Source organism: Patagioenas fasciata, chromosome 2 (genome assembly GCF_037038585.1).
Source record: "Patagioenas fasciata isolate bPatFas1 chromosome 2, bPatFas1.hap1, whole genome shotgun sequence".
NCBI lineage: Eukaryota > Metazoa > Chordata > Aves > Columbiformes > Columbidae > Patagioenas > Patagioenas fasciata.
Window position 1 is genome coordinate 169522883 of NC_092521.1, and position 18840 is coordinate 169541722.

The 18840-nt window shown below is 68.2% G+C and overlaps 1 protein-coding gene across 2 annotated transcripts in view; it reads left to right on the plus strand.

The window, feature by feature from the left end:
- Positions 1-8606: 8606 nt before the first annotated feature.
- The window catches only part of AGAP3 (ArfGAP with GTPase domain, ankyrin repeat and PH domain 3), a 149542-nt gene continuing 139308 nt past the window's right edge, over positions 8607-18840 (plus strand). Inside the window, exon 1 of one of the 2 annotated variants that reach the window (XM_065831359.2) lies at positions 8607-8984. In XM_065831359.2, the coding sequence (XP_065687431.1) occupies positions 8708-8984 (277 nt within the window). In that variant the 5' untranslated portion in view covers positions 8607-8707. The remainder of the gene's footprint in view (positions 8985-18840) is intronic. The other variant, XM_065831360.2, reaches the window with a different exon arrangement.

Genomic DNA, 18840 nt, shown 5'->3' on the forward strand with positions numbered 1-18840 from the left:
GATCTGGCTGTGCCAGTTCAGATCTGGCGGTGCCGGTGGGATCTCGTGGTGTCGGTGGGATCTGGCTGTGCCAGTTTGGATCTGGCTGTGCCGGTGGGATCTGGTGGTATCGGTGGGATCTGGCTGTGCCGGTGGGATCTGGTGGTATCGGTGGGATCTGGCAGTGCCAGTTCAGATCTAGCTGTGCCGGTGGGATCTGGCTGTGCCGGTGGGATCTGATGGGATCGGTGGGATCTGGCAGTGCCAGTTTGGATCTGGCTGCGCCGGTGGGATCTGGCGGTGCAGGATCCGTGTTCTGTGCCAGTCCCCCCATCCAACCCCGGCACTGCCCCTCCTGGGTCCGATCTTCACCACCGGCGGTTCCTGTGCAACCCCCCATCCTCAGTGTTTTCCTTCCGGAGCGCAGACCTCGTTTCTTCAGCCGGGGCTCCGGTTTCTGTCACCAGGGGAATGGTTGATTTGCCGGTTAAGCCCGCGTCACTCGGGCGGGCGCAGCCGGGTGAGCCGATCTCTGTGTCTGCTCCGGGGCCGCTTGTCGCTCCAGCGCCGTTCTGTGCCGTCGGCTGCTTTTATCAACCGGTTACCGCGGTTCTGCCCGCCCGTTGCCGCGGTTCTCCCAGCCCCGTTACCACATTTCTCCCAGCCCGGTTACCGTGGTTCTCCCAGCCCGGTTACTGCGGTTCTCCCAGCCCAGTTACCGCGGTTCTCCCAGCTCGGTTACCGCGGTTCTCCCAGCCCGGTTACCGCGGTTCTCCCAGCCCCGTTACCGTGGTTCTCCCAGCCCCGTTACCGTGGTTCTCCCAGCCCGGTTACCGCGGTTCTCCCAGCCCGGTTACTGCGGTTCTCCCAGCCCGGTTACCGCGGTTCTCCCAGCCCGGTTACCGCGGTTCTCCCAGCTCGGTTACCGCGGTTCTCCCAGCCCGGTTACCGTGGTTCTCCCAGCCCCGTTACCGCGGTTCTCCCAGCCCCGTTACCGCGGTTCTCCCAGCCCGGTTACCGCGGTTCTCCCAGCCCCGTTACCGCGGTTCTCCCAGCCCGGTTACTGTGGTTCTCCCAGCTCGGTTACCGCGGTTCTCCCAGCCCGGTTACCGCGGTTCTCCCAGCCCCGTTACCGCGGTTCTCCCAGCCCCATTACCGCAGTTCTGCCCAAGCTCAGTGCTGAGCAGGCAGACACCGAGTGCTCTCCAGGTTCCACCATGCGCAGGTGCCGACATGCGGTGTTCCCGGTGTTGCAGCTCTCTGCTCGGGCAGCAGCTGGTGGGGACAGAGGAGCTGGTGGGGACAGAGGAGCTGGTGGGGACAGAGGAGCTGGTGGGGATGGAGGAGCTGGTGGGGATTGAGGAGCTGGTGGGGACGGAGGAGCTGATGGGGACGGAGGAGCTGATGGGGACGGAGGAGCCGGTGGGGACAGAGGAGCTGTCAGCAGCTCCGGGGGCAGTGACACGGGAGGGAAACCGGAGCTTCCCAGGGCCGGGGAAGGGCTGACCCGTTCCAGGCTGCACCCGGTCACGCCGGACGCCCGGTCCAGCGCAGGACGGGACATCAGGGCCACGGCCACTCGTGTCGCGGCTGGAGGCACAAGGAGCACAGGGCAGGGCTGGGCGGGACGTTCCTGCCCCCCAGGGGTCCCCGGGGCGATTTTGGTGATTTTACTTGGCTTTGTTCGAGGAAATGATGCCTTTTGGCACGCTACACGAGCACGTCATCCCCCGGGATCGAGCATGTCATCCCCCGGGATCGAGCACATCATCCCCCGGGATCGAGCACGTCATCCCCCGGGATCGAGCACATCATCCCCCGGGATCGAGCATGTCATCCCCCAGGATCGAGCACATCATCCCCTGGGATCGAGCACGTCATCCCCCGGGATCGAACATGTCATCCCCCGGGATCGAGCACGTCATCCCCCGGGATCGTCACCCGCTGTCGGGATCGATCCAGCCCCGCTGTGATCTCCCGTTGATGATGACTATGCGTGGATGGCAGCAGCACCCACCCAGCTTGGAGCACCAAACCACCGGCTCGCTCAGGACCCGCAGCCAGGACCGGCACTGGGACCGGCGCTCTGTGCTCTGTCCAGTGCTCGGTGCTCTGCCCAGCGCTGTGCTGTGCCCGGTGCTCTGTGCTGTGCCCGTTGCTCTGTGCTGTGCCCGTTGCTCTGTGCTCTGCCCATTGCTCTGTGCTGTGCCCGTTGCTCTGTGCTGTGCCCGGTGCTCTGTGCTCTGCCCGTTGCTCTGTGCTGTGCCCGGTGCGCTCTGCTCTGCTCGGCGCTGTGCCCGTTGCTCTGTGCTCTGCTCTGCTCGGCGCTGTGCCCGGTGCTCTGTGCTCTGCCCGTTGCTCTGTGCTCTGCCCATTGCTCTGTGCTGTGCCCATTGCTCTGTGCTGTGCCCGTTGCTCTGTGCTCTGCCCGTTGCTCTGTGCTCTGCCCATTGCTCTGTGCTGTGCCCATTGCTCTGTGCTGTGCCCATTGCTCTGTGCTGTGCCCGTTGCTCTGCGCTCTGCCCATTGCTCTGTGCTGTGCCCGTTGCTCTGTGCTGTGCCCGGTGCTCTGTGCTCTGCCCGTTGCTCTGTGCTGTGCCCGGTGCTCTGTGCTGTGCCCGGTGCTCTGTGCTCTGCCCGTTGCTCTGTGCTGTGCCCGTTGCTCTGTGCTGTGCCCGTTGCTCTGTGCTCTGCCCGTTGCTCTGTGCTGTGCCCGTTGCTCTGTGCTCTGCCCATTGCTCTGTGCTGTGCCCGTTGCTCTGTGCTGTGCCCGTTGCTCTGTGCTCTGCCCGTTGCTCTGTGCTGTGCCCGGTGCGCTCTGCTCTGCTCGGCGCTGTGCCCGTTGCTCTGTGCTCTGCCCATTGCTCTGTGCTCTGCCCGTTGCTCTGTGCTGTGCCCGGTGCTCTGTGCTCTGCCCGGTGCTCTGTGCTGTGCCCATTGCTCTGTGCTGTGCCCGTTGCTCTGCGCTCTGCCCATTGCTCTGTGCTGTGCCCGGTGCTCTGTGCTCTGCCCGTTGCTCTGCGCTCTGCCCATTGCTCTGTGCTGTGCCCGGTGCTCTGTGCTGTGCCCGTTGCTCTGTGCTCTGCCCGGTGCTCTGTGCTCTGCCCATTGCTCTGTGCTGTGCCCGTTGCTCTGCGCTCTGCCCATTGCTCTGTGCTGTGCCCGGTGCTCTGTGCTCTGCCCGTTGCTCTGTGCTGTGCCCGTTGCTCTGTGCTGTGCCCGTTGCTCTGTGCTCTGCCCGTTGCTCTGTGCTCTGCCCATTGCTCTGTGCTGTGCCCGTTGCTCTGCGCTCTGCCCATTGCTCTGTGCTGTGCCCGTTGCTCTGTGCTGTGCCCGTTGCTCTGTGCTCTGCCCATTGCTCTGTGCTGTGCCCGGTGCTCTGTGCTCTGCCCGTTGCTCTGCGCTCTGCCCGTTGCTCTGTGCTCTGCCTGGTGCTCTGTGCTGTGCCCGTTGCTCTGTGCTGTGCCCGTTGCTCTGTGCTCTGCCCGTTGCTCTGTGCTGTGCCCGTTGCTCTGTGCTCTGCCCGTTGCTCTGTGCTCTGCCCGTTGCTCTGTGCTGTGCCCGTTGCTCTGTGCTGTGCCCGGTGCTCTGTGCTGTGCCCGTTGCTCTGTGCTGTGCCCGTTGCTCTGTGCTCTGCCCGTTGCTCTGTGCTGTGCCCGTTGCTCTGTGCTGTGCCCGTTGCTCTGTGCTCTGCCCGTTGCTCTGTGCTGTGCCCGGTGCTCTGTGCTGTGCCCGTTGCTCTGTGCTGTGCCCGTTGCTCTGTGCTGTGCCCGTTGCTCTGTGCTCTGCCCGTTGCTCTGTGCTGTGCCCGTTGCTCTGTGCTGTGCCCGGTGCTCTGTGCTCTGCCCGTTGCTCTGTGCTGTGCCCGTTGCTCTGTGCTCTGCCCGGTGCTCTGTGCTGTGCCCGTTGCTCTGTGCTGTGCCCGGTGCTCTGTGCTGTGCCCGGTGCTCTGCCCGGGGCTGGGGGCTCCAGGAGCGCCCGGTTCCCGCACCGGCAGTTCTGTGGTTGCGGATGGAGGTGGCTGTTTGGTTCACCTTTTCCGTTTCCATCTTCGCTCACCCAGCTCTGCACCGCGTCCGCGGTCAGGGCCGTGCCGGTGCACGAACACCCGGAGAGAAGCAGCAGCCAGGGATTTTTTTCCTTTTTCCTCCTGTTCCTTTTCCCAGGAAGAAAGGGAAACTATTGAAACATGAACACGTGTGCATACGTACGTATATACATCTATTTATCTTTCCAAAGGCTCATCGCGCTGCCCGGGCTGCCCAGACTCACAGGAACGCAGGAATCCCCCTGTGGAGCTCTGGGGACTCCCCGGGCTGCCATGGCTCGTGGTTCCGGTGCCAGCGGAGCGGAGCGCCGGGGGGGGTCGGGACGCCCGCGCTCAGACGCCCGCAGCCGCGGCCCCGCCGGGACAGGGGCTTGGGCACACACCCCGTCACACACCCCGTCACACTCCCCGTCACACACCCCGTCACACTCCCCGTCACACACCCCGTCACACTCCCCGTCACACTCCCCGTCACACACCCCGTCACACACCCCGTCACACACCCCGTCACACACCGTCAGAGCGGCTCTCCCGTTCCGCGGGGAGCCCTGCAGGAGTGGGGAGCCCTGTGGGTGCGGGGAGCCCTGCGGGAGTGGGGAGCCTGTGGGAGTGGGGACCCCTGCGGGTGTGGGGAGCCCTGTGTGTGCGGGGAGCCCTGTGTGTGCGGGGAGCCCTGTGGGTGCAGGGAACCCTGTGGGTATGGGGAGCCCTGTGGGTGCGAGGAGCCCTGTGTGTGTGGGGAGTCCTGTGGGTGTGGGGAGCCCTGCGGGAGTGCGGAGCCTGTGGGAGTGGGGAGCCCTGGGGGCATGGGGAGCCCTAGGGGTACAGGGAGCCCTGTGTGTGTGGGGAGCCCTAGGGGTACAGGGAGCCCCGTGTGTGCGGGGAGCCCTGTGGGTGCACGGAGCCCTGTGTGTGTGGGGAGCCCTGTGTGTGCGGGGAGCCCTGTGGGTGCACGGAGCCCTGTGGGTGCGGGGAGCCCTGTGGGTGCCGGGAGCCCTGTGGGTGCGGGGAGCCCTGTGTGTGCGGGGAGCCCTGTGTGTGCGGGGAGCCCTGTGGGTGCCGGGAGCCCTGTGGGTGCGGGGAGCCCTGTGGGTGCCGGGAGCCCTGTGGGTGCAGGGAGCCCTGTGTGTGCGGGGAGCCCTGTGGGTGCCGGGAGCCCTGTGTGTGCGGGGAGCCCTGTGTGTGCGGGGAGCCCTGTGGGTGCGGGGAGCCCTGTGTGTGCGGGGAGCCCTGTGGGTGCGGGGAGCCCTGTGGGTGCCGGGAGCCCTGTGGGTGCAGGGAGCCCTGTGTGTGCGGGGAGCCCTGTGTGTGCGGGGAGCCCTGTGGGTGCCGGGAGCCCTGTGGGTGCGGGGAGCCCTGTGGGTGCCGGGAGCCCTGTGTGTGCGGGGAGCCCTGTGTGTGCGGGGAGCCCTGTGGGTGCAGGGAGCCCTGTGGGTGCGGGGAGCCCTGTGGGTGCGGGGAGCCCTGTGGGTGCGGGGAGCCCTGTGGGTGTGGGGAAGCCCCAGCACAGGGCAGCACCGCCGCTCCCTGAGGAAAGCGCCGCGGTGGCACCGGCTGTGGAGCTCAGGCAGTGGAAGCACAGAATCATTCTGGTTGGAAAACGCCCTCCAGATGATCAGGTCCCACCATTAACCCAAGACCATCGCTGCCCCATGTCCTGAGAACCTCATGTCCGTCTGTCCAGCCCTCCAGGGATGGTGACTCCAGCACTGCCCTGGGCAGCCTGTTCCAATGCCCCACAGCCCTTTGGGGAAGAAACGTTACCTGATGTCCAAACACACCCAGGAACCGCCTGGGGCCGAGATGTCTGCGGGAGAGGACGCAAAAACCGGGCAGATTGCTCAGGGACAGGCTCGCAGGGCAGAGGCCCCGTCCGCCCCCTCAGGGGATTTGGCCAGGGGACCCTTGGGCTGCTCCGTGTCACCTTCACCCAGCCGGTTCGGGTGGCTGCTGTGAACGGGCACACAAGGACACAAATTAAACAACTGTTCAGAAGGGGCTGCGGGCACGGAGGGGCAGCTGCGGGCATGGATGGTGCAGCTGTGGCAAGGATGGTGCAGCTGCGGGCACGGATGGTGCAGCTGTGGCATGGCGGGGCAGCTGTGGGCACAGATGGTGCAGCTGTGGCAAGGATGGTGCAGCTGCGGGCACGGATGGTGCAGCTGTGGCATGGCGGGGCAGCTGTGGGCACGGATGGTGCAGTTATGGGCACGGCGGGTGCAGCTGCGGGCATGGTTGGTGCAGCTGTGGTACGGCAGGTGCAGATGTGGGCACGGCTGGGCAGCTGTGGGCATGGATGGTGCAGCTGGGGCACCGATGGTGCAGCTGTGGGCATGGCGGGTGCAGCTGTGGACACGGTGCTACAGCTGCGGGCATGGTGGGTGCAGCTGTGGTCACGAATGGTGCAGCTGTGGTCAGAGCATGTGCAGCTGTGGCGCGGATGGCGGGTGCAGCTGTGTCATGGCTGGGCACTGCAGGCATGGCGGGTGCAGCTGTGTCACGGCTGGGCAGCTGTGGGCATGGCGGGTGCAGCTCTGGGCGCAGCTGGGCAGCTGTGGGCCCCGCGCACACAGCGCCGCAGGACACGGGCGCCTTGGTCTGGCAGAGCCGGGCAAAGCGAACCTGGGAGCACAACCCACCAGGAGGTCGTGGAAAGCGCCAGCGAGCGCACACGTGAGCTCGGTGCTGGCACCGCAACAGACACGGATCTTCCAAAAGCTTTCACAAAAGCCTCATGACAGAGCTTTTCCAACAAAACCGGTCTCGGCGCGGGCGGCAGGACCTGCGCTCTCGAGGAATCCGGGCAGGGCGACCGGAGGCAGGAGCGCAGGGGCGCGCCAGTGCCACCCACGCACCCAGCGCCGCCCAACGATTCCTGCGCCCGGGGTGGTGAGGAACCTCCTGACACCGCTGCTCCTCCTCCTCCTCCCCGGGCCCCTGCAGCCCTCCCGCCAGCACGGGTGATGTGGGGTGGGATCCAGACCCACTGTCCCCAGAGACCCCCCACTTTGCTCCCCGTGGGACCGGGGCACAGCGTCGTTGGAGTCTTGATTCCCTCCACTGCCTGTTTTCCAGCTCCTCCCTCACGTTCCTCATTGTACGTTCTCATGTAATCTGCCAGGGTTTGTGATCCTGCTTCCTTCATGTGTCCTCATTTTGGAAGATGCTCTCTGGTTCCCGCTGGTCTCCCCAGCTTGGTGGCCGGAGCTCAGCCGCTTCCGCCTGCCCGCGCCGGCGGTGCTGCCAGCGCCGTTCCCCCGGAGCCTGTCTGTCCTGGGTCACCTGTTTGTCCTGGGGTCACCTGTTCATCCTGGGGTCACCTGTCTGTCCTGGGTCACCTGTTTGTCCTGGGTCACCTGTCCGTCCTGGGGTCACCTGTTCATCCTGGGGTCACCTGTCTGTCCTGGGTCACCTGTCTGTCCTGGGTCACCCCGCAGCCTGTCCGTCCTGGGGTCACCTGTCCGTCCTGGGGTCACCTGTCTGTCCTGGGTCACCCCGCAGCCTGTCTGTCCTGGGGTCACCTGTCTGTCCTGGGATCACTTGTCTGTCCTGGGTCACCCCGCAGCCTGTCTGTCCTGGGGTCACCTGTCCGTCCTGGGGTCACCTGTTCATCCTGGGGTCACCTGTCCGTCCTGGGGTCACCTGTCCGTCCTGGGTCACCCCACAGCCTGTCCGTCATGAGGTCCCCCCTCGCAGGCTGTTTTGGGGTGGGCTGTATGGCCCCTGCCCCACAGGACCCACAGGAGCGGCGGCCTGACGGTCATGACTGTGGATGGCCCGACAGCGCGACCCCCGTGGCTTCGTCAGCCGGAGCCCAGCGTGCGTCCTGCCGTGGCACCGCAGCTCCGAGCGCCCCCGGATGCTGCCCCGGCCTTTGCTGCAGCGCAGGACTGGGGTGAGCACGGGGACAGCGGCAGGGGACAGCGGCAGGGGACAGCGGCAGGGGACAGAGGCAGGGGACAGCGGTAGGGGACAGCGGCAGGGGACAGCGGCAGGGGACAGCGGCAGGGCCCTGCGGGCAGCGCTGGGTGACCAGCCAGGGACCTCTGGGGACCGGCCCCGCTTCACGGCTCCATTAGTGACCTTGGCACGATGAGTGTGGCGATGGAATCAGTCAGCGGGAGGCCGGGCTGCGGCGGGGGCTGCGGGGCACGGCGGGGTGCCCGGGCGGGGGGGGCGGTCCCGCCTACCGACGGGCTGCGCCCGGGGGCGGCACGGGCCGGGGGCGGTACGGGGTCGGGGGCGGTACGGGCCGGGGGCGGTACGTGGTCGGAGCGGCACGGGGCCGGGGGCGGCACGGGGCGGGGGCGGTACGGGGTCGAAGCGGCACGGGGCGGGGGCGGCACGGGCCGGGGGCGGTACGGGGTCGAAGCGGCACGGGGCGGGGGGCGGCACGGGGTTGGCACGGGGTCGATGGGCAGGGCCGGAGGGGCGGGCAGGGCCGGCCACGCGGGCCGCGCGCGCACGGCCCCCCGCAGCCCCGCCCCGGGGCCGGTCCCGCTGCTGCCGCCGCCGTGACGCGGGGCGGGCGGGGCGGGGCGGGGCGGGGGCGGGGGCGGCGCTGACGCGGGGCCGGCGGGCGCGGGGCGGGGGCGGCAGAGCCCGCAGAGCGGAGCCCGCAGCGCGGCCATGCAGCGGCTGCCCGGGGCCCCGCGCCGCTGACCGCCGGCCCCTGCCGCCATGAACTTCCAGGGCGGGCCCGGGCAGAGCCCGCAGCAGCAGAGCTTGGCGGCGCCGGGCGGGCCGGTGCCGGTGCCCGTGCCCGGCCCCTCGGGCCCGCAGCCCGGCGGGCCGCCGCCGCCGCAGTTCGGGCTGTCCAACTCGGCGGCCATCCGCGCCGAGATCGGGCGCTTCGAGTCGGTGCACCCCAACATCTACGCCATCTACGACCTCATCGAGCGCGTGGAGGACCTGGCGCTGCAGAGCCAGATCCGCGAGCACGTCATCTCCATCGAGGGTGAGCGGGCCGGCCGAGCCGAGCCGAACCGGGCCGGGCCGGGCCGGGGGCGCCGCTGCCCTTTGTCCCCGCCGCCCGCTGCACCTGCTCCCGGTGCCCGCGGGGGCGGCGGCCGCGCTCGCTGCTGCCCGCGGGGCCCGGCGGGGGCCCGGCTCCCCCGGCTCGCCCCACGCCGCTCGCCGGCCGGGCCCGGCCGCGCTGCCCGCCGGCTCCCGCAGCGCCGGCCCGCGGGGGTGGCCGGAGGCGGGGCCGGGCCTGGGCCGGGGCCTGCGGGGCGCGGCGTCCCCGGCAGCCGGGGGGTGTCGGGGCGCGGGCTGCGGCGGTCGCGGGGTCGCGGTGGTCGCGGTCTGCGCGGGGCCGGGGGCCGCTCCCCGCGTCCCTCGGGCCGCAGCTGCGGCGGGGGCGCCGGGCGGGGATCTGCCCTGGCGCGGGTGGGCAGCGGCGCCCGGCGGGGGCGGGCTGTGCCGGAGCGCGGCGAGCGGAAAAATGCAGAGGACTGCGGCGTCGGCCCGGGGAGCCCGGCGGGGGCTGCGCCGCGGGCCGGGGACGGCCCAGCCGAGGGTCCCCGTGTCCCTCGGGGGACCGGACGTGCCGCCCCGGGCAGCCCGGCCGTGCTCGTCAGCGCGGGCAGGCCCGCGGCCGCCGTCCGGTCCCGTAGGACCGGGGGCTGGGGAGCGTGGCTGCTTCCCTGCCGCGGGTTTTGTCGTCTGCTGGGGTTTGGCAGCGTGCGCGGGTCCGCTCACGTCACGAGTGTCACTGCGGGCGGCACGTGGGGCCGGTGAGCGGTGGCCCCGCTGCGGTGGGCGCCGGTACCGGCCCCGCGTCCCTGCGCCCGGGCAGCCGCGGGCGTGGAGGGCGGAAAACGAGGGGCTGTGCCAATGATCCACGCGACTGCGGGGTCCGGGGACTGAGCATTCAGGAGTTATTTTCATCTGCCTTGCCGTGCAAGGACAAAGGACGCTCGGTGGCATCGGAACAGGGCCCATGTAAAACCGATAGAAGGAGGGGGCTTTTTCTGCGGCTGTGGCTGCTCTGGGAGGGCTCCTGCCGCAGATGGGCGCTGAATTAATGGAATTTAATGGTGGGAGGAGGGAAGGGTTGGTGCTGGAGGGCGGTGAGGGCCTGCAGGGCTGGCCCGGGCCATGGCAGCGCCTTAGCCCTGTGTGTCGGTCCGGTCAGGGTGGTCCGGCTGGTGAAGGACCGTGCCCCGTGTTCCCGTGGGTCCTGCGGCTCTCCCGTGCGTGTCCCCGTGGCGGCTGCAGCGAGAGACCCGCGGGGCTCCGACGCCGCGCTCTGATCCTGCTCGTGGCTCCCGTGCCGAGGGCAGAGGAGCTGGCAGCCGAAATGCTGCGGTACCAGCCTGGGGGTCGCTCCGTGGGCCGGGTGCTCTGGCCAGCCCTCCAGGCCCCGCGTCCCTGCCCTCGCACCCGGCCCCGTGTCCGCGCGTCCATCCCCACGCTGTCCGTCCTCGCCGCCCTCCCGCGCCGCGTGAGCGCGTGTAAGGCGCCGGGAGCACGTTGGCGGTGCGGTGCGTCTCTTAGCAACCCCACTCGAGGTGCGTGTTCGCTCCCGCTGCTCAGAGGAGGGTGTGAAAGCCGAATTCTCGCACACGCAGCTGCCAACAGCCGGGGCTGCCCGGCAGCCGAGCGGCCCGACCCGGGGACGCGGCGCGAGCAGTGACCGTGGCACGGCCCTGTGACCGGGCTGGCGTCCTGGGGGCTCTGCCTGCCCCCGCGCGCCCGCCTGGCCCATCCCGCCCCCTCCCTCCCCAGCTGCGCCTTTGGTGGAGCAGGAATCCCACAGATTTCCTATCTCGGCCGCATCCCCCGCGTCACCGGCTGAGATCGTGATCCCGGTGAAAAGAGCGCCGTGCCACGCGTTGCCAAGGGACTGAGAGGCGGGCTTGGTGGGGGGTCATTAACCACTGGGAGGGTGCTGCTGGGGCTTTACCATTTCTGCAGTGTCCGGCTCTGGAAGGGAATGTCCTTCCGAGCCGCGTGTCTTGGGCTGGAGACAGAGATTGCTGGAAGAGGGTTTTTGTCTGTCGGTGCGTTGATGTTCTTGATGCGAAGGTCGGGTTCTGTGACCATAACAACTGCTTCTGCTCCCGAAATCGGGGGGAATTTATCAATGAAATCCCAAATTCAGCTGGACATCGCCAGACCTGCCGTGCCCTCTCACCAGATCCTCCTCTGCCGGCAGTTCGTGGTTTGCAAAGGGGAAGAAGGCGAGAGCCGCGGCTGCTCCGGCGCAGGTTCTGCCGCCGCGGCGCTGGTGGGAGGCGATGGGGGGGTGTTGTACAGAGCCCGGTGGTGCGGAGGTGCTGCCGAAGCGGCGCTGGAGCCCCCTCACCGTGCGGCTGGGGAAGGAGCCTTTCCCGGGAACCGCCAGAGTTTGCCATCGGTGTTGGGTGGCAACGGTGCAGCCGGTGTTGGGTGGCAATGGTACAACCGGTGAGCGCTGCCCCCAGGCCCGCTCGCAGGGGAGGAAAGGGAACCGTGCCTGATTCGGCGTCCCGTGGCTGTGGAGGGGCGCTGGGGTGGCCTTGGCCGGTCGCCCGCGCCGGCTCAATCGCAGGCAGACCCGCTGCTTTTCGGTAGTTTCTAGGCGCCAAATTTGGGCAGATTTTCAGGGGGCTGGCGAGGAGCGTCTCCCTCATCCCGGGCGTGTTTCGTTGCCAAGTTTCGGAGGCTGCTGCAAGCTGCCGAGCTCTGTAGAACATTCAGATATGGGCATAAAGCAAAATGATAGCAACTTCAGTTCTGAGGTTGGTGCAGCCCCTGCGTGCAGTAAATGTGACCTCTAACTATGTTACTCTGGAACAGACTGTAGACAGAATTGTATTAATAGAATTTGTAATTAGAACAGTAATTGCACAGCGCTTAATTTCTTCCGTAGAAGTGAATTTTCAGAAGTGACCGAAAGGCAGGGTCTGGGCAGGGACAGGGATGCCGGCGGCACACAGGAGGGAGCGAGCGAGCCGGGCGATGGGGGCACGGGGGTGAGCGGGGCGATGGGGTTATGGAGTGAGCCGGGCAATGGAGTTGTGTGATGAGTTGGGCGATGGGGTGCAGGGGTGAGCTGGGCAATGGGGTGCAGGGGTGAGCTGGGCAATGGGGTGCAGGGGTGAGCAGGGTGATGGGGATGCAGGGGTGAGCTGGGTGATGGGTACGGGGAGCACCGTGGCCAGGCCCTGCGCAGGGGTGCCGAAGGGCAGGAGGTGAGGAGCGCAGTGGGACCTCGCGGAGCTGCTGCCGGGTGCAGCCGTCTGTGGTTTGTCCTGGCTCACCCGCCGGCTCAGCCTGCAGCTCCAGCGCTGCGGGGGGACGTGGTGGCCAGAGCGGCAGCAAGGGTCTGTTGGCATGGGGAGCCCGAGTTTCACCCAGAGGGTGTGTTCCCCCTGTATCGCCCTTTCACACCCTCCAACGCGCTTCTGGGCTCGTTCAGGCTCCTCGGGGCGCTTCAAGACGCGGGTTTGCTTTGGAAAAGCTTCCCGCACGTTTTTCGGCTGCTGGTTCGGCTCTGCGGGCCGGAGCGGCCGCCCGGCTGTCCTGGCACGGCCCCGCTCAGCGGGTCCCTGGGGCTGGGCGGAACGGGCTGTGGGGCCCCCGGACCCGCCAGCCCAGGGCTCGGCCTCTCCCGGGCAGCTCCAGAGGTGTTGGTGAGGGCGCATCCCGAGATGCGGTTACAGCCAAGGGCCGTGCTGCCGTAGGGGTTTGATCCCCTGTTAGACATCCTGCCGTTAGGAATCAGCGTCGTTTCACCAACAGGCGTCTGCGAGATCCCGGATTTAATTTTGCGTTTCTCTCCGCGGGCAGGTAGTCCTTCGATACCGGGTATTCTCCTGTTCAGAGCCGCTGGCACCGATTAACGAGGTCGCTTTCCTGTCTGTTTTCCGACGAGCTGCATTGGCCGAGCCTGTCGTTCACTCAGCGCCAGCCCGAGCTTCGCAGGATGCTCCGCATCCTCTTCCAGTGTCGTTTGAAGCCGTTTCCCGGTGCCGTGACTCACCGGGCGCCGCGGCAGGCGTTGCCATCGCTGCGGTATCTCCGCCAGGGCGATGGAGCCCTCCCGGTGTCCCAGCCGGCGCTGCCGGCCGCCGCAGGCTTTGCCGGCACGTCCTGGCTCAGCTGAATCGGCCCCACTAAATTACACCCCTCGGGAAGGAGGCGTTCTGCTTAGCCAGCTCTTTCTGCTGATGCCGGGACCTCGGCAGAGTCGCCTTGTTTGTGCCGTGGTTTCCGAAGGCCGGGGGCAGCCGGGCTCTGCCTGCGGGAGCCGCGGCTCCGGAGCCGTGGGCACGTCCCTGCTCGCGGGCACGGCGCGGCTCCTGCCGGCTGCACGCCGGGCCGGGCTCCGGTCACCGCGGGCTCCGGCTTCGCTGGGAGTTCACTGCAGAGAACAGCAAAATGAGAAACGGGGAACATTCTGACCAGACGTTCTGGTCGGTTTGGGTGGGGGTGCTGGGCTCTCGGGACAAAGACGCCTGAGAGGCTCCCGAGCGTCCTTGGAGACGCTGCTCAATCGTCCCGTGCTGGCGAGGCTGCGCTGCGGGTCCATCAGCGCGCGTGTCCCACAGGCTTGGCAGTGCCGGCGCAACCGGAGCCGCTGCCCTGCGGCAGGAGGGGCTGGGACGAGGGGACACCAGCGCGCTGGAGGGGCCCGTGGCACACGGCACAGAACGCCCCCAGTTTGGCCGAGTTCTGTGGTGCGGCCCCAGCGATGCGCGGGCAGCTTTGCCGGGGCAGCTCTCGCCTCCCCGAGCCTGCGCTCCAGGGCAGGGGCTGCTGGAAGGGGCAGAACATCAGGCAAAGCAGTCGCTTGGTGCTGTGATTGGCGCGAGCTGGGAGGTGATGAGGCCGGAGCGGGAAGGCTGGAGGATGATCTCCATCGCTGGACACCGAGCAGGGTGGAGCTGCAGGTGTCGTGGTGGGGGAGAAGTTTTGTGGTGCTGCGAGGGCAAGAACTCTGACGTTGAGGAGACGACGGGGACGTGGAGGGACACCGGAGGCAAAGAGCAGGGCTGGGATGTGGCCCCAGGGGGAGCACTGGGATTTCTGTGGCTGCGGTTGCACCGTTACCTCGATCCAACACGGTGCGGCTGCTGCGGGAAGGGACGATGTGGCTCTGCCCACCGGCAGCTCCTTGCCTGCCCATCCTTCTGCTGGCGCTCAGCGCTGCGTGCTGGACCGGACCAGGAGCTGCGCCGGTGGGACCGGGCTGTGCGCCGGTGGGACCGGGCTGTGCGCCGGTGGGACCGGGCTGTGCGCCGGCCCTGGGCTGGTCGGCGTGTGGCTGCTGCCGGGCTCGTGCAGCTGCGTGAAGGCGAGCGTGGGCCGGGCGCCGCGGGGCCGGGGCAGGCTGGACGGGGCTGTGCTGGGATCCTGAGCCTGGCGACACAGCCGGATGCGGCACAGGGCCGGTCAGAGGTGCCCGCGCGGGCCGGCAGCGCCGGTGGATGCCGGGGAGGGCGCGGGGCCCAGCGCTGCTCGGAGGGGCCTGTGGGGGTGCCCACCCGCCGGGGCTCGCAGGTCGGTGCGTTCCGGTGCGGCCAGTCCGTGGTCCTCCCGGCCTCCCCTGCCCGTGGTGAGCCCGTAGCTCTGGCGGTTTCTGCCGGCGGTGGTTCCCGCTTTGGCCGCAGTCTCGTGCCGGTCAGGCCGGTTCTGCCCCCGCCCGGTGCCCTGAGCCCCCGTGTCCCGCTGTCCCGGCGCCCCGGCGGTGGCTGCGGGCCGGCCCTTGGCGCGGGGCTGTTGTGCTTTCCCGCTGCGCCGGGGCTTTGCCAGGAGCAGGATTTCCAGTGTGGTTGGTGGTTGGTCGTTGTCAGCTCACCTGTGAACAGCTGGTCCTGCCGTCCCGTTCTGCGCACAGACCGCGGGGCTCGGGCAGCGCTGGCCCCTGCTCCGGGGTGCCCCGAGCGGGGACGGAAGGCGTTTGTCCATCCGCGCTGGCTGTTCCAAGCTGGCTGATTTGGGTGGCCAGACTAGGTTCAAACTGCCTCACCTGGACCTCAGGCTGTGTTTCCCGGTGGGCTGGCTGAGGTGAGATGGGAGCAGCCCCTGGGACGGTTCTGGTGGCCCTGGGGCTCCGGTCCCCGTCACCCCGGGGCTGGCGGTGACTGCGAGGGGTGTGAGCTGTGGCTTCCAGGGACACAGCGATGGGCCGAAGGGTTGGTACGCAAACCTGCCTGAGCAGCTCGGTGACGCCCCGGGACACGCGTGCCCCACCGCACGCCTCGGGGACGGGAGTCCCGTCCTCCTCGTGGTCCCGCCTTCCTCCCGGGGCCACTGTTTTCTGCAGACCCTCGTTGGGATTTCCAGGAGCCGGAGCCTCCTGTGCGGGGGTGACCGAACCGCGCCGCTCCGGTGGGACCCGCGGTGCCCCGTGCTCTGCTCTCCCCTCCCGCAGCACCGGGGGTGCCTGTTCAGGGGCTTCCTGAAGCGTTTGCTGAGAGCAAGGAGCCTTCTGAGACCTTTTAGCCTCATTTTCGCCTGCTTCTCTACCGAGAGGAGCTTCCTCCAAGTGAGCCCTGTTCTGTGTCTGTCGCCTCTCCTGCCGCGGTGGCTTTTCTGACCCGCTCTCCGGTTTCAGCCCACCCTGGCAAACCCCCGCTGTTTCCCGGTTACTGCAGACCCCAGGACAACAGACGTGCGGACGGAGCAGAGCGACCCGGCTGCTGCGGCTCGGCCGAGAGCCTCCGGCCGGCCGGGCTCCCTGGGCAGCGAGGTCTTGTTGTTGCACGTGCTCTGTGCGGTGATGAGACCCGCCCGGTCACCCAGAGCCCTGCCCTCGGTCACGGTGGGTGTCCTTGTGTCCTGGCGGTGTCCCCAGTGCCGCTCCGGTGCTGCCGTGGGTCTCCTGGTGTCCTGGCAGTGTCCACAGCGCCACTCCGGTGCTGCTGTGGGTCTCCTGGTGTCCTGGCAGTGTCCCCAGTGCCGCTCCGGTGCTGCTGTAGGTGTCCTGGCAGTGTCCCCAGTGCCGCTCCGGTGCTGCCGTGGGTCTCCTGGTGTCCCAGCAGCCATCAGGTCACGCTCGCCTGGGCTGTCACCGTGACACCAGCTCCCCATTTCCGTGGCTCTCGTGGCCCAGCTGCCGGGCTCCGGCTGCTTTGGGTGCTCGGCCAGCCCCGGCTGCCGCGCTCCGTGCGCGTGGCTCTGACTTTGAGCTGGGCCTGCGGTGAGCGCGTCCCTGCCCCGCTCTGCGGGTGGGGGGCGGATGGAGGAAGCGGCGCCGGTGGCTGGGTGGGTGCTGAGGGCGCACAGCACCACGGCACCTCTGTTTGGGCACTTCCATTACGGTCAGCCCTGGGAGCCTTGTCTGAGCGCTGCTCCTGCAGGAGGCGCTGGGGACACACTGGGGACACACGGGACAGGGAGCCGTGCCCCGTCCGCTCAGCCGCCCCTGCAGGAGACGCTGGGGACACACTGGGGACACACGGGACAGGGAGCCGTGCCCCGTCCGCTCAGCTGCCCCTACAGGAGGCACTGGGGACACACGGGACCGTGCCCCGGGGCTCTCGGGGGCTGACACCGGAGCGAGTGGGGAGTGCACAGGGACAGTGGGACAGCGTGGGCACGACAGCGGGGTCATCTGCCCCGTGTTGGTGTTTGTGGTGAGCACAGGAGAGCGTCAAGGAGTCACTTAAAAGAGGGTAATGGAGCGGATTTCAGGTTGTTCACAGAGAGCTCTTTTCAAACATGGAGTACAAGAGGAGACAACTGCGAGTGCTTGTGGGCAGTGTCGCGCTGGAGGTGCTGGCTGAGCAGAGCGGGTTTGGGGTGCAGGTGCCCGCCGTTTGGGGTGCGGGTCCCCGCCGTTTGGGGTGCCAGGTACCCGCCGTTTGGGGTGCGGGTCCCCGCCGTTTGGGGTGCCAGGTCCCCGCCGTTTGGGGTGCGGGTCCCCGCCGTTTGGGGTGCCGGGTCCCCGCCGTTTGGGGTGCCGGGTCCCCGCCGTTTGGGGTGCGGGTCCCCGCCGTTTGGGGTGCCGGGTCCCCGCCGTTTGGGGTGCGGGTCCCCGCCGTTTGGGGTGCCAGGTCCCCACCGTTTGGGGTGCGGGTCCCCGCCGTTTGGGGTGCCGGGTCCCCGCCGTTTGTGAGGGGCGGACGAGCAGCTTGCAGCCGGTGTGCCGGAGAGAAGGGCCCGGAGGGGGCTCAGCGGGGGGCTGCCCGCCTCACGAGGTTGCAGGAGAGCGCCAGGGAGCGGAACTCGTGCAGCTCCGTGGGGTCAGGGACGAGCGGGAGAGAAGAGCCGGGTCCGTGAGCTCCGTGCCCCGGAGCAGCGTCTGAACCGTGTCCTTAGCTCCAGACAGGGCCCGAGTGGTGTCCCCAGCGCTGAGGAGCAAGGGCTCGGGGACCAGGGGACAAAGCCGGGATTAGTAACAGCTCTCTTTAATCACATTGGGCTTGTGGGTGCACACTTGAGATGCTGGAGGGGGAAATAAGCTGAGGCTTCATTTTGGACAGGAGGCAGTCCAGGAATAGAAAGGCAGAGCTATGAATCATCACCAGAGCTGGGAGATGGTTTGAAGCGGAAACATCAGGCTCACAAGGAGAAGCACGAAGGGAGAAAGGTGCTATGGGCAGAGCCCTGAGAGACACCTGAAACACACAGAGTGAGGACAACAGGCTTTTCAGGCTGGTGGAAGAAGTGGTAGAGAACCAGCAGGAGAACCAGGAGAGTTAAAGAACCGCGGGGGCCAGCGAGGACCGGCTGTCACGAGCAGTTCCCTTTGGAAGGGGCGGCTGGGGGCCAGGGCACCCGGGGGCTGCGGGAGGAGGACCCGGGGATGCGGGAGCCCGAGGAGCACCCGGGGATGTGGGAGGAGCACCCGGGGCTGCAGGAGCCCGAGGAGCACCCGGGGATGCGGGAGCCCGAGGAGCACCCAGGGGCTGCAAGGGGAGCAGGGGGAGCACCCGGGGGCTGTGGGAGCAGGAGGAGCACCCGGGGGCTGCAGGAGGAGCAGGGGGAGCACCCGGGGGCTGTGGGAGCAGGAGGAGCACCTGGGGGCTGCAGGAGGAGCACCTGGGGGCTGCAGGAGGAGCAGGGGGAGCACCCGGGGGCTGTGGGAGCCTAAGAAGCACCTGGGGGCTGCAGGAGCAGGAGCACAAGGAGCGCCCTGTGAGGTGGGGGGGCCGTTAACCTTCCCGGCCGTCCCGCCTGGGCAGCGCTGGTCTCACAGCCCTGCAGTCCTGGCAGTGGTGGCACAGCTGGACCGACTGTTGGGTGGGTAAGGAACAGGCTGGTGGGCGAGTCCATGGTTACAGTCAATGGCTCGATGTCCACATGCAAACCGGTAACAAGTGGTGTCCCTCCAGGGTCCATACTGGGACCAGTACCTTTATTAATGGCGCAGCAGTGACATCAGGCTGAGGGCACAGCTGGTGGGCTGGGGAGAAGGGCTCCGACACAGGGACCCGACAGGCTGGAGCGGTGGGGCCACGTGGAGCTCACGAGGTTCAACACGGCCAAGTGCCAGGTCCTGCACCCCGGTCAGGGCAACCCCGGCACCGGTGCAGGCTGGGGAGGGAGGGGCTGAGAGCAGCCCCAGGAGAAGGACTTGGGGCGCAGGGGTGACAGATGGGACATGAGCCACCATGTGCGCTGGCAGCCCAGAAACCACCCGAGTCCTGGGCTGTGTCACCAGCAGGTTTGGGGGATCCTGCCCCTCTGCCCCACTCTGTGAGACCCCCTGCAGTGCTGGTCCAGCGCTGGGTCCCCAGACAGGACACACATGGAGCTGCTGCAGAGGGGCCAGAGGAGCCCCAGGAATGACCCGAGGCTGGAACAGCTCTGCTGGGGACAGGTGAGAGAGCTGGGGGGTTCAGCTGGAGAAGAGAAGCTCCAGAGAGACCTTAGTGCGG